We start from the raw sequence: 11,345 nt of genomic DNA, 5'->3' as shown, positions 1-11,345 counted from the left end.
TCCTAGCGCCTTGCTTGGCAATACCTCACTTTTGGATTTGGTGTTGGGCGTGTGTTTGCCCAGGTGAGGAAGTCAATGTGTTCTGTCCCCAGACCAGCGCAAACAGTACTAAATTCCTTTAAAATAGTACTTGTTAATCCCTGCTTATCGTTAAGCATTTTTTGGAAATGGGAACAACTGGTTCACCCGTTTTCAGTATGATGTGACCGGGCGGCATGCTGTGCTGCGTGCCTTCGTCATGGTATTTCAGTGAAAATAGCACGGTAGAGTCGGCATCAGATCCCCCTAACACAAGGTGGCAATTACATTAACACAACTGTGTGTTAATTACATTAACACAACTGTGTCTCCAGCACACATACATACATGCATGCATTCATTATACACACAGAGGCACGCTTGTAAACAACAAAAAGTCTGGTTATAAAAATTTGCTGTTGTTTTGATTAAATGATTTAGCTAACCAATCAACGGTTTTTATGGGGAAAAAAACAACAAACGCAATTGAGCCAATTAATTGCTATTTATTTGTGATTAAGACGGCTGGTTATTATAATCATATTATGTTGTGTGAGTTAAACTGTGTATATCAGCCAGTTACTAACGTAGCGAGTATAGTGATGCTAATACTTTTCAAAATGTGGCATGTTACTCGACATAAATAAAGCATCGATATAATATATATTTTTCTATATACAAATTTAATTGTACTGTGTTCTACCACGATTGTTCCTAACTCCAAGCGATTTGTTTGAAACGAATATTTGCATCTTAAAGGATTTTTGTTAAATTTGGACAGTTATCCGTCAAGGTAGCTTCTATTCCTATATCTTCATTTGACCTTTCATCAAATGATCCCGATTCATTTATTTAGGTTAAAACAAATCAGATGCTTTAAATGAAAAAAAAAAACTAAAATTACTTAAACCTTAAATATCTAAGCAACAATACTTGTCCGTGAATATTGTCTCTTTTAAAAGTGGAGCAAAACAGGTTTGTTGTAAAAATATATATACTGTAAAAGTAAGTGCATGTATTTTAGCGGACTCAAAGTTTAGCATCTTATTGCATATCAATTGGTTAGCGCATTAGTGAATTAGTGCATTCATAATGTATGCAATATGAAGTTAGACACAGAAACGCGAATTATCGCATAATTAAGCGCATTATTTAGAAGTTAGAATAACGCTGAATTATGTACGCTTACAGTAATATGATGTCTTATCTTCCAATCAACTTAATTTTTTTTTACTGAAATTCCAAATGATTTTCAATGAAAATTGGACCGTTTTCTCTGTAAACTAATCAGTGATTGATATTCTTCTCTCTTGCATGACGTCATTTAGGAATATGGCGGCTTTAATGGTGAAAGTTCTGTTTCTGTTCAAAAAATATAAAATCCTGAAAAAAGAGAAAAAAAATTGTTTTCGAATCATAGTAATTACAGGTCAATTTTTGTAAGGTGTTCTCAAATTAGGAATAATGAAAGTGTTAATGCGATATGTATTGCTATTCCACGTTAGCTTAGAAGAATGTGTTCCCAGTACAGAATTTTGTTACTTCCCTTTGAACGTTTAGCCGAACTGACTTCATGGATTTTATTATGTTATTTTTACTTTTATTAACTCAAACTGAAACTTTACAAAGGAACTATGCAGCATTAGTTGGTTTATCTATCTGAAAGGAAAAGCAGAGTTATGGACCAGAGGGTAAACTTTTGTGTTTTTCTCCGATACACATGAACAGAGAAAAGACTACCGTATTTCGTATTTATCGATATTCTCCGAACAATATTCAATTTGAAATCTGTTTATTCTTATATTAAAGACATTGTAGACGTCGAAAAGAATGATTCCTTAGTCTTATGTATGTTTTAAATACTTTCACAATTATTTCATTTTTGTTTATTTCTCTGTTTTTACTCTACATGTAGATAACTTATTGAACACAGCCCATGCTACCATAAATACTTATTAAGGCTTAACATAGCATAAATGTCTGGAAGTAATCGAAAAAGATCACACTGAATGTTGTACTTAATGAAGACATGTTAAGTGAAATATTTTTTTTATGGAAAAGTACTATGATTTTATTGAATATTATATATTATTTATTACTTATCATAGTTTTTGAACATGCTCTCCTTGAGTTCACATCATAAATTGACCAAATTAGAAAATCCATATATGCAGGATAATTGTTAATCATGATTCACCAAGTTTATGCGTCAAATAACTGAAATGCCCGTCACAATGTAAGTATTGTTTTGATAAGAACGTAGTCGTACTTACATTGAGACCCAAATATGTTTTAACGCACAGGGGAATATGAACTGTATGGACGCATTTATTTATCACGTAACCGGCATTTTTAATCGCTTAATGAAGAGTATTTCTAAAACGGCATGTTTACCTCTACATAGCTATCGTTTGTTGACGCAAATTGGAAACAAGAAAAAAAGCTAATAAATCGCCAATTAATTATATCCTAACTTTTATCACTTGTATATTTCCTTTATATCTAACAAACGTGAAATATAGATAACCATTAATTCTTATGGTCCAAACAAACCATTATAAGGGAGATTTTATACATAGTGTACCATGGTAACGAAATATATATATCCTGAACTCGTGGTTCGCCAGATAAAAAAAAAAAGTAAACAAACTTACAATTAGGAACACTGCTCCCAGCATGACCGCTTTCAACTTCACATCTAAATCCATTGGAACTAAATTGGGAAAACAAAATTGCATGATTACAGAAATTCTATTTTAACAAGATGATTTCTAGCTTTATGAAACAGAAAAATTAAATAATGCGATGGTATTTTCAATGAAAACTTACAATTCATTCCAAAGTTATCAGCATCTGTAAATAATTCCTTAGTAAATCCAGTCCACTTTTTACTGATCTTTCCAACTTCTTCCGTCCAATCTTTAGACCACACCTGCAGTTTTAAACACATGATAAAGTATATTTCAGGATAAAACATTATACAGTTCTTGCGTTTTGCAGTAAATTTGTTTATGAGTTTACACAAATCATATGAAACAAAATCATAATGCAAATGTGACTTACTGAAAAAGAAACACTGTTTAATGACCTAATAGAATTAAAAAATAACTTCAGCAACAAAATAAATTGACCACGTCACGTTATGAGTTTTGTTCTAGGCGAGTATAACATGAATTATTCGAATTCTTCATTATGAATATTCCCGATGTTTTATTTTAAGAAATAAAATGTCAAGGAAAAACATGTGCCCATTCTATTTATTAATTTTCATGCAGTTATACCCTTAACCTTACAATAAAACATTACTTAGAGGAGTAGATTTGTATCACCTTATAGTATAGTCGCAACTGTTAGATCGTTTGCCATTAATTTTGAAGTATAACTTACAATGAATTCCTGGTCCCAACAACACCCATTCATCACACAACATGGTCCCTTAATATGGAATACGATTTCGCGATTGGCATCCCTGATGCTGTAGTGGGGGGTCCAGCAACTTCGCCTAGAATATAGATCAAAGTGATTTAATCCATGTAACACAAGAAATATGATATACAAGTACCAGATGTCGAACAGAAAGTGAAAACTAATACAATTTAGTATATTTTAAAATAAATTGGGCATTTTTTTTCGATAAATTGTTGCACACAATACATCAGATTTCTGCTATGCATATTGCATATAATCAAAATGTCGCATTGACATCTTGACGATTCTGAATCAAATTGAGGCAGTTAATTAAAATCATTCACTAGTTCTCTGCGTCGGTGTGCAACTTACTCTTGGCGGACATATCCGACAACTGTCCCCACGGGCGCCTCCACAGCTATCTCATGGGCGAAAACGTCAAAGTTAGCGAGCCAGCAGAATCCGGCGCAGCACTTGAAATCCCGAGTACACTTGATGATTTCCTAACAATAAATACCAAATGGTGTTGCTAAAGCAAAATACTTTACTGACAGAAGAGTCTTAACGTATTTGATGTTCGGACAAAAACGAAAATAGGAATTAAAAAAACCTGTAACACTGATGCAAACCAGAAGGAAGATATTAGGCAATCGTTCATTGCAGAACACTCCTTGGATTAATCATCAACATTGCTGATTCAGAAAGGTTACATTTTGTTTAAAAAATACATGCTTATGTATGAAATATGAATAATTATAAAACCTATGTCCCTCTTCTTACGTAATATTAAACACTATAATATGTTCGAAAGATTGTTTATTGGCTTTGGGAAAGATTGTGTGAATGAATTTACTGCTGTTGACTCTAATGTTAAGAGGTATTGACAGTGGGCATTGCACAACACTGTTGAAAGAATAAATCGACCATAGTGTGATCCACTTCCCCTGTTACAACGATGCAGTTGTGCTACCCACCATTCTGCACATATTATCAACACGTGTGCTATCTACCTGTTTGTTTATGTAATCTACATGGGTTAACTCGACATTGTTATCTATCTCTGTAAGCGTATAACCTACCTGTCCAGCGTTGTCTGTGATATGGAGACTGAAACCACGACTGGACCCACAGCATTGACGTTCACACATGCCAGATTCTGTCAATCAAACAAAAACAATACATTTTTGTAAACAAATTGTCAACGTAAGCAGTGAAATATTTGCTACACTTTCGCCGTAACAAAATTGTTACTGTACATATTTTGCTCTATCAGAAATAAAAAAAAAAACATTTTAAAGGATATACGTCATTCAATTCAGTATTAGAAAGATTATATTGCCATGACATATCTGTGGATGTTGCAGTGCCACTACTGCAATGAATGTTAGTGTAGCCTGTGAGGAGGGCTTTGGGTTTGTTCCCTTGCCGAGACATACCAGAGTCTGTCTGTAAAAATGGTAGTTTCTACTCCTGCTTAACACTCAGGAATTTAGGAGTGGGACAACTGGTTCGCCCGTTGTCAGTATAATGTGACCGGGTGGGGGGTCCTGCTGGGTGTCTCCGGCAGTATGTTTCAGTGAGGTAGCAATATAAAGTCGGCATCAGTTCCGCACTATTACATGGAGACAAACACGAACATATCGCAGCCTCCCAAAACACACGCATGCATCTTGCACACAGGGAAGGCCGTCCGTAAATGACCATAGCTGTTGATAGGACGTTAAACAATACTAAACCAAACCAAAGTTAAAATATCATAAACTCATTTCAGTATGTTCATTCTTCAGTGATGTTCGTGCACATCAGAAAGTCATAACATCATAACACTAAGCTATACGCTAAGTGTCCAACAAACCTTGAATCGCACTAAAAATGAATTATGCCTGAAGCAAATCATTCTAAAAAGAAAGATAAACATGTAGACATTTGAACAAAACGAGATTATCAGGTGCTCTGGAAGGGAAAGCGTCTTGCGTGTATATATACTTCACTTGTTTACAATTCATTTTAAAAAATACCATTTGTACATATGTGAAACGATGGTATTAAACTAAAGTAAACTTTATTTTTCAACAATTCTGACAAGTTATTTCAACTTATATGAACCACTCTTGTTGGCCCGGATATTAGAGCGATGGGGTTTTAATGTGGGATGAAACCGGAGTACCCGAAGAAAACCCATGTGATAAAGTAGGTGAACCAATAACTGTTCACGTCCAATCTGGGAATCTTAACCTGGCCTCCTATGCGGAAGGCAAGTGTAATATCCACAGTGCCAACCGACCACCCATCGATGATGGATTTAAACTCTAGACTTGTGATTAAAATACCGTCTCTTTTAACAAACTTGTTAACGGTAGTCCACTGGTCTAGTCTAGCTACAATAAGATGTACAGCAAAGTAGGTTAATGTAGATATAAAAAATATAGTGGAACTGTTTATGTTTGATAACAAAAGGGCAAGGACTCTGAGGACGTCAAAAAACTAAACCTAACAAACCATTCAGAAACTACATTTGCCAACATTATACATAAATATCATTCTTAGTGCAATGGCACAGCTTTTATCTTTGAAATGTATGTGATTACCAGGAATCGTTAGGATAGCACATTTATATATCAAGTTGAGTGATCGTTTGTTGCTTAACATGTTACCATATCAGCGACCATTCAGAGAGTTAACACATAACTCATGTACAGTACGTTTTTGAAAGTAGTTTATTGTATTGCCAATGATCATTGAAAAAAAGGTGTTTTGATAGGATCTCAGATTAAATTCCATTTACTTGGCGATCCTTTACATACAATGCCAATTAGATACAACCAATGACAGTTCGAGGCCTTCAGCGAGATTAGTGCTATAAGATATCACTTCAGAGAGTGCAAATGTTTCATTTCGAATGCAATTTGTGTATATAGAACTATTTTACATCTATATGTACACTGTGCAAAATCGGGACAGGAATAAGCAGGTGGTATTGCATTGTATGTCGTAAGAAGTAACTAATATAGCGCCTTTGTAAGATCGTATTTTTCTTCTTCTTCGGTGTTTTTACATGGAGGAAACTCAAGAGTCCAAAATCGATCAGCCGCCGCCCCCCCCCCCCCCCCCCCCCCTTTCTACTCCTTTTTGGCGGCGTCTCCCTAGACACCAGTCTTCATATGACTTAAGCTGTTAAACCTAACACTAACAAATATTTTATGTATGTCTCCAATAGAATACATTTTTAATGCGTATTTGACGTATTAAAACCATGCTGAATGTTGATTGATAATTGATTGGCTTTGTAATTGACGAGTGCCGTTATCTTTTGTTGCAGGTATGAATATAGTGATTATTTGTTTTGCATTTTTTGTCAATATTCCTATATTGCTTAAGTAGAGTTCACGTTGTCGTTATTAGTTATTATCCCCAGCTTTCACTAAAACGGGGGATATTAATTTCGGTTTGTCTGTCTGTCTGTTTGTCACGCTTCGTTTCCGTGCAATAACTACAACAAATGTTTACCGTTTTCTTCAAACTTGGTCACAAGGTTCAATACCTGAAGGGCTCAGCCAAGTTCGATGACCAATATCAGCGGACCCCATTTGGCGAAGTAATGGCCCCTTGACCAATGAAAAATGTCATTATCTTCCGTTTCTGTTCATTTACTCTCGCAAATAGTATCCGATTTTCATCAAACTTAGCAACAGGGTTCAACGCACTAAGGGCTTGGCCAAGTTTAACAACCACTTTAATCGGACTCCATTTGACAGAGTCATTATCTGCAGTTTCCGTTTAATAACTCTAGCAAATATTAGATAAGGCTTTTTTTCTTCGAGTTTCAAGCTATACATTATGTCTCAACAGCACGATACTCACATGTTTAAACTTAACCTCAATAATGTGTACCCACAATAAGTCCTGAAAGCGGAGGATATATAAATAATATATGTTTTAATTGATACAGAAAGTCATAGATTACAAGCTTCATGTACACATAAAATACGACGTCTTTAAATTGCTCTCACAGTCACGTCACCATTACGACTTCTTCACTAGAAATTGACATTTACCTTCTTCGATATTAATGCACATACAGTTCGTTCAAAACATCTTCATTAAGCTGTATGGTGTAGCGCTATTCATTTTGGCATATACGTTATATCAAGAAATTATAGGTGCATTTACACGTGGGTGTATGACGCGCATCTTTCATGATACACGGTCGTTGACTCTACGGGTTGGTTTCTGAGTCCCCGTGGTTTAACGTAACCTTGGTAGCCAAAGTAACTCTTTTAAGTTGAGGCACGCGTCATAATATACACACTTCACTTATTGATTTAAAATGTAATAATACTTCTTTTGTTTTAATCTAACAGGGGTTTTACACACGTCCTTTTTGTTTTAACAGTAGATCTTGCCAATTTTGATTCCAAGCTTTTTGGCCCTAGTGTCACCGATGAGACCTTGAAGAACGATACAGCTGTATATGTTGCAGAGTTTATCATATGTGTTTCTTCACCTTCAATGTTTTGTAACAATTCAATTTTTTTTCAATCGAGAGAAAATCATCTGACACAGTACTTTTGTGTCACGCCAATTATAAGGATGACATCACCATCGCTTTAAAGATGGATGCCGATGTTGCCTAGGAACCATATTTTATTATGTGAAAACTTGTTTTCTGTACTTTGTAAATTCTGAATATGTATTTATATATATGTGTGTGTGTGCGAGAAATACAATCAATCATTGGAGTGATTTAAGAAACATGCCTGACTCACCTTCCGCTGCAAAATAGACCTGCTGACCTTGGCTATTGAGAAGTTTGTATTTGTTGGCAGTCTCCCAACCAGTGAATACTGCAAAAATCAGGACATAGTAAGACAGTGGTGTCATCAATCGAGTTATAAATCCTTTTGAAATACAGAAAACCTAGACATTTCTCTACGATTTCAGTTAGTTGTTATTGTCACCATAACGCTTTTAAAATCGTTCATACATATTTCATTTATTTTACTCAAAAAGGTTACGTTTGTTGTAGTCAAGAAATATGACGAAATGCTGGAAATAATTAATCCCCAAATCAGTGTCGTGTATTTTTGAAGACTTGTGTGCCTTAGCACGATAATTTTAAGGGATGTGAATGACACTTTTCAGAATCCGACTTTATTAAAATGTTCATACACTTATCAAAATACTAAGTTTTGTTATTATTATTAAATATAGCAATGAGTTGTACAGACATGCAATAGTTAATTCCAGCTGACGATGTAAATCATTATCAAAAACGATGAAGAGTACTCTGCTCAAACATTGGAGTATCTCTTTCCACGCCGATGAAGAGTTACGCAGCATTTACCTTCGAGTGTTTCCAGTTGCTGTTTAATGATGAGTTGATCCATATTTGTGAGGTATTCGAGTCCCGGTGGACAGCCGACTATTGGCTTTGGACGGTTCATCCATTGTGTCAGGAGCGACTGACTTGGGATATTGTTTGGAAGGACTGTACCAATCGGTGCATTGTCCCCTAATAAAGATATATCATATAAAAAATTACATATCATATATGTGTAATAATATATCACAAAAAATATTGTATAACATAACTACGTGATGTCGTAAAGTATAACTATTTAGTATGTTACACTCAAGTATTGTAAACATAACTACTTAGTGTATTCTCATATATTGTTTTAGAAAACTACACGGTGTTTACTTAAAGGTTGTGTAATATTCACACTCGGGTTATACTCAAAGGTTTTAAAATATCACTACTTAGTGATTACTTATATGTAATATGATACAAATAATGAATGATTGTATAATACTACTACCGTAAGTATACTGAAATACTGTATATTATATCTCTTTAGTATTTACTCAAATTTAATAAAAACACTGAGGGTATACTAAAGTCATATATGAGATACTTCTGAGGGTAATACTAATTTAAGGGTTTACTTGTGTACGATTGCTACTTTTTACGTTCGATTAATTCGCAAATAGATATATAACTCCTGAATAGTCCCGACCTTTCATGAACCAAGATTGACGGGGGATATCTTATATTGAAAACAAAAATTCACAAACAGTTCCAGTAACATCTTCGTTTGTGAATGCCAATACTCGCATACATATAATTTGTTATACAGTGCATTTACTTTAATGCTGTATAAGTGCAAAACGTCTACGAAATGCCACGATTTCTAACGTTTTATTGCTATGTCATATTATGTTGACGATTTCTTTGTGTACATCACGATCTTATTTAACATCAAAATGTTGGAAGGATATACCGAGTTTTATGTTGATTGAGTTAATGCAATTTATTTATGGGGTATATGATGTCCAGATACATAACATGTATAACTTTTTGTACATGTGCAGTAATACCTCCATATGTAACCTTGCATGAGTCGTAACAGTCTAAAACTAGCATGTGAACATTTCTGTATTGGAATCAACATTTCATTTACACATAAACCTCATCAGTATTACGCACGAAAACATAATTGGGAAAACAATAAGAGTCAATATATAAATATAAAAATATCAAATAGACATCTCAACGAGCCATCCATTTCACCACTTCAGACGAATGCGCCGGCAAGTGCTTCATACATTCCGAAACTCACTTGGCTGCTATTAGTTTACAAATAATACGTGCATGTCGCGGAATCGTATATATATGTTTCCATATGAAATAGTACTTACTTTGAATTGGTACTTTGATAACGGTAAAACCCTTGACTTGTTGTTTTGAAGCCATCGTGATGTCTTTATAAATTTTAAACAATGCCTGCACTCGTCCCATAAAAACGATGCCCTACCATCACAACAGTTATCGTTGTGAATCTTCAGTGTAGGGCCATACTTCCATTTGACATCGTTTTGTGCTATTCCACAGCATTAATGTGTTTGAGCGTAAACTATCACAAACGTTAATATAATACGGTCCGGATCGTTTATATACAGCTTCAGGTTATAAACTCCCCATTGTAAACAGGTATAACCGCGATATCGCTCCAATTACCGCCTGTGCTTATAATCTATAATTAACTCAAAAATACACGAAGCGTAGTAATTCAATCATGAAAATAGATTAAGTGTACTTCCTTACTACAATTCTTTGAAATAAATTTGCAAATGGTACCACTTTACTTCTTAGCGTCGTGCACCTATGTATCTGTTTCACGAAACTTCTAAAAACAATTGGCTGGAACTGTACTTCCACTGGGATAACTCCCAACGTTCGTGTTTATCATGTGGCATATCTAAACTTATCCTGCAGACTTTTGATTGCAGTGCTGGTTTTATCGCTCTGGCGTGGAAAAACCTCCCTGTTATTTTTATCACCAAAATATTTATGTCTTTTACATTCTCCTGCTATCTGCCAATAATTGCCCCGCTATATCAACAATATTCCTACTCTTTTCATATTCATTGCTTCATTGAGTTCTAACTTATCTTTTTTATATTTTTCTGTTTTTATCACAAATGTAGGACGCTGGTTATAACATATGATTGTTTATCTAACGTACCATGTACCGTACTTGAAATGAAGGTAAGTAGAGTGGTGTGAATAGTGCTCGAGTTTTCGTCATTATTGATAGGTATAATGTGTATAATTCCACAAAATGCTTTAGAAGTTTTAAAACCGACTTCAGGAAACATTAATAATTTGATTATTATAGTATTTGTCGATTTATCAAGTTTCCATAAAATCGGCATTACTCCCAGAAACGGGTTGCGTAGGTACTCCAGTTTGATCGATGGTAATAAAAAAGAAGCTGTGTAATGTCATAGCTAAACTTGTTTTAGAGGTGCCTTTATTTTAGGGTTTACGGTTATTTTAGGGAAGCTTACTTTTGATTTACCAACAATAAGATCTCCCAATAATCCCCTGTAGAATCGGGGTTGGTTTCATCCTTGTC

General features: G+C 34.7%; 1 protein-coding gene across 1 annotated transcript; it reads right to left on the bottom strand.

The window, feature by feature from the left end:
* Positions 1-514: 514 nt before the first annotated feature.
* Positions 515-10,651, bottom strand: LOC110458913 (phospholipid scramblase 1-like). Its single transcript, XM_021510887.1, has 9 exons — positions 10,126-10,651; positions 8,771-8,938; positions 8,193-8,270; positions 4,506-4,582; positions 3,799-3,929; positions 3,406-3,520; positions 2,848-2,950; positions 2,673-2,731; positions 515-1,401 (listed from the first exon to the last, which is right to left on the bottom strand). Exons 1-9 carry the CDS (start codon positions 10,223-10,225, stop codon positions 1,360-1,362), a joined length of 873 nt encoding a protein of 290 aa, XP_021366562.1. The 5' UTR covers positions 10,226-10,651; the 3' UTR covers positions 515-1,359.
* Positions 10,652-11,345: the final 694 nt, after the last annotated feature.

Source organism: Mizuhopecten yessoensis, unplaced genomic scaffold (genome assembly GCF_002113885.1).
Source record: "Mizuhopecten yessoensis strain PY_sf001 unplaced genomic scaffold, ASM211388v2 scaffold9847, whole genome shotgun sequence".
Classification (NCBI taxonomy): domain Eukaryota; kingdom Metazoa; phylum Mollusca; class Bivalvia; order Pectinida; family Pectinidae; genus Mizuhopecten; species Mizuhopecten yessoensis.
The sequence above is the reverse complement of the archived record's forward strand: the minus strand, read 5'-3'. Positions and strand labels throughout refer to the sequence as shown.

Bases quoted from the DNA above. Each gene is read 5' to 3' on its own strand.
- LOC110458913 (XM_021510887.1), bottom strand. From the start codon at position 10,225: ATGGGACGAGTGCAGGCATTGTTTAAAATTTATAAAGACATCACGATG. The intron at 3,521-3,798 runs GTAAGTTGCACA...TCTATATTCTAG, and splicing joins GTCGGATATGTCCGCCAAGA to GCGAAGTTGCTGGACCCCCC. The intron at 2,951-3,405 runs GTAAGTTATACT...TTAAAACTGCAG, and splicing joins GTTGGGACCAGGAATTCATT to GTGTGGTCTAAAGATTGGAC.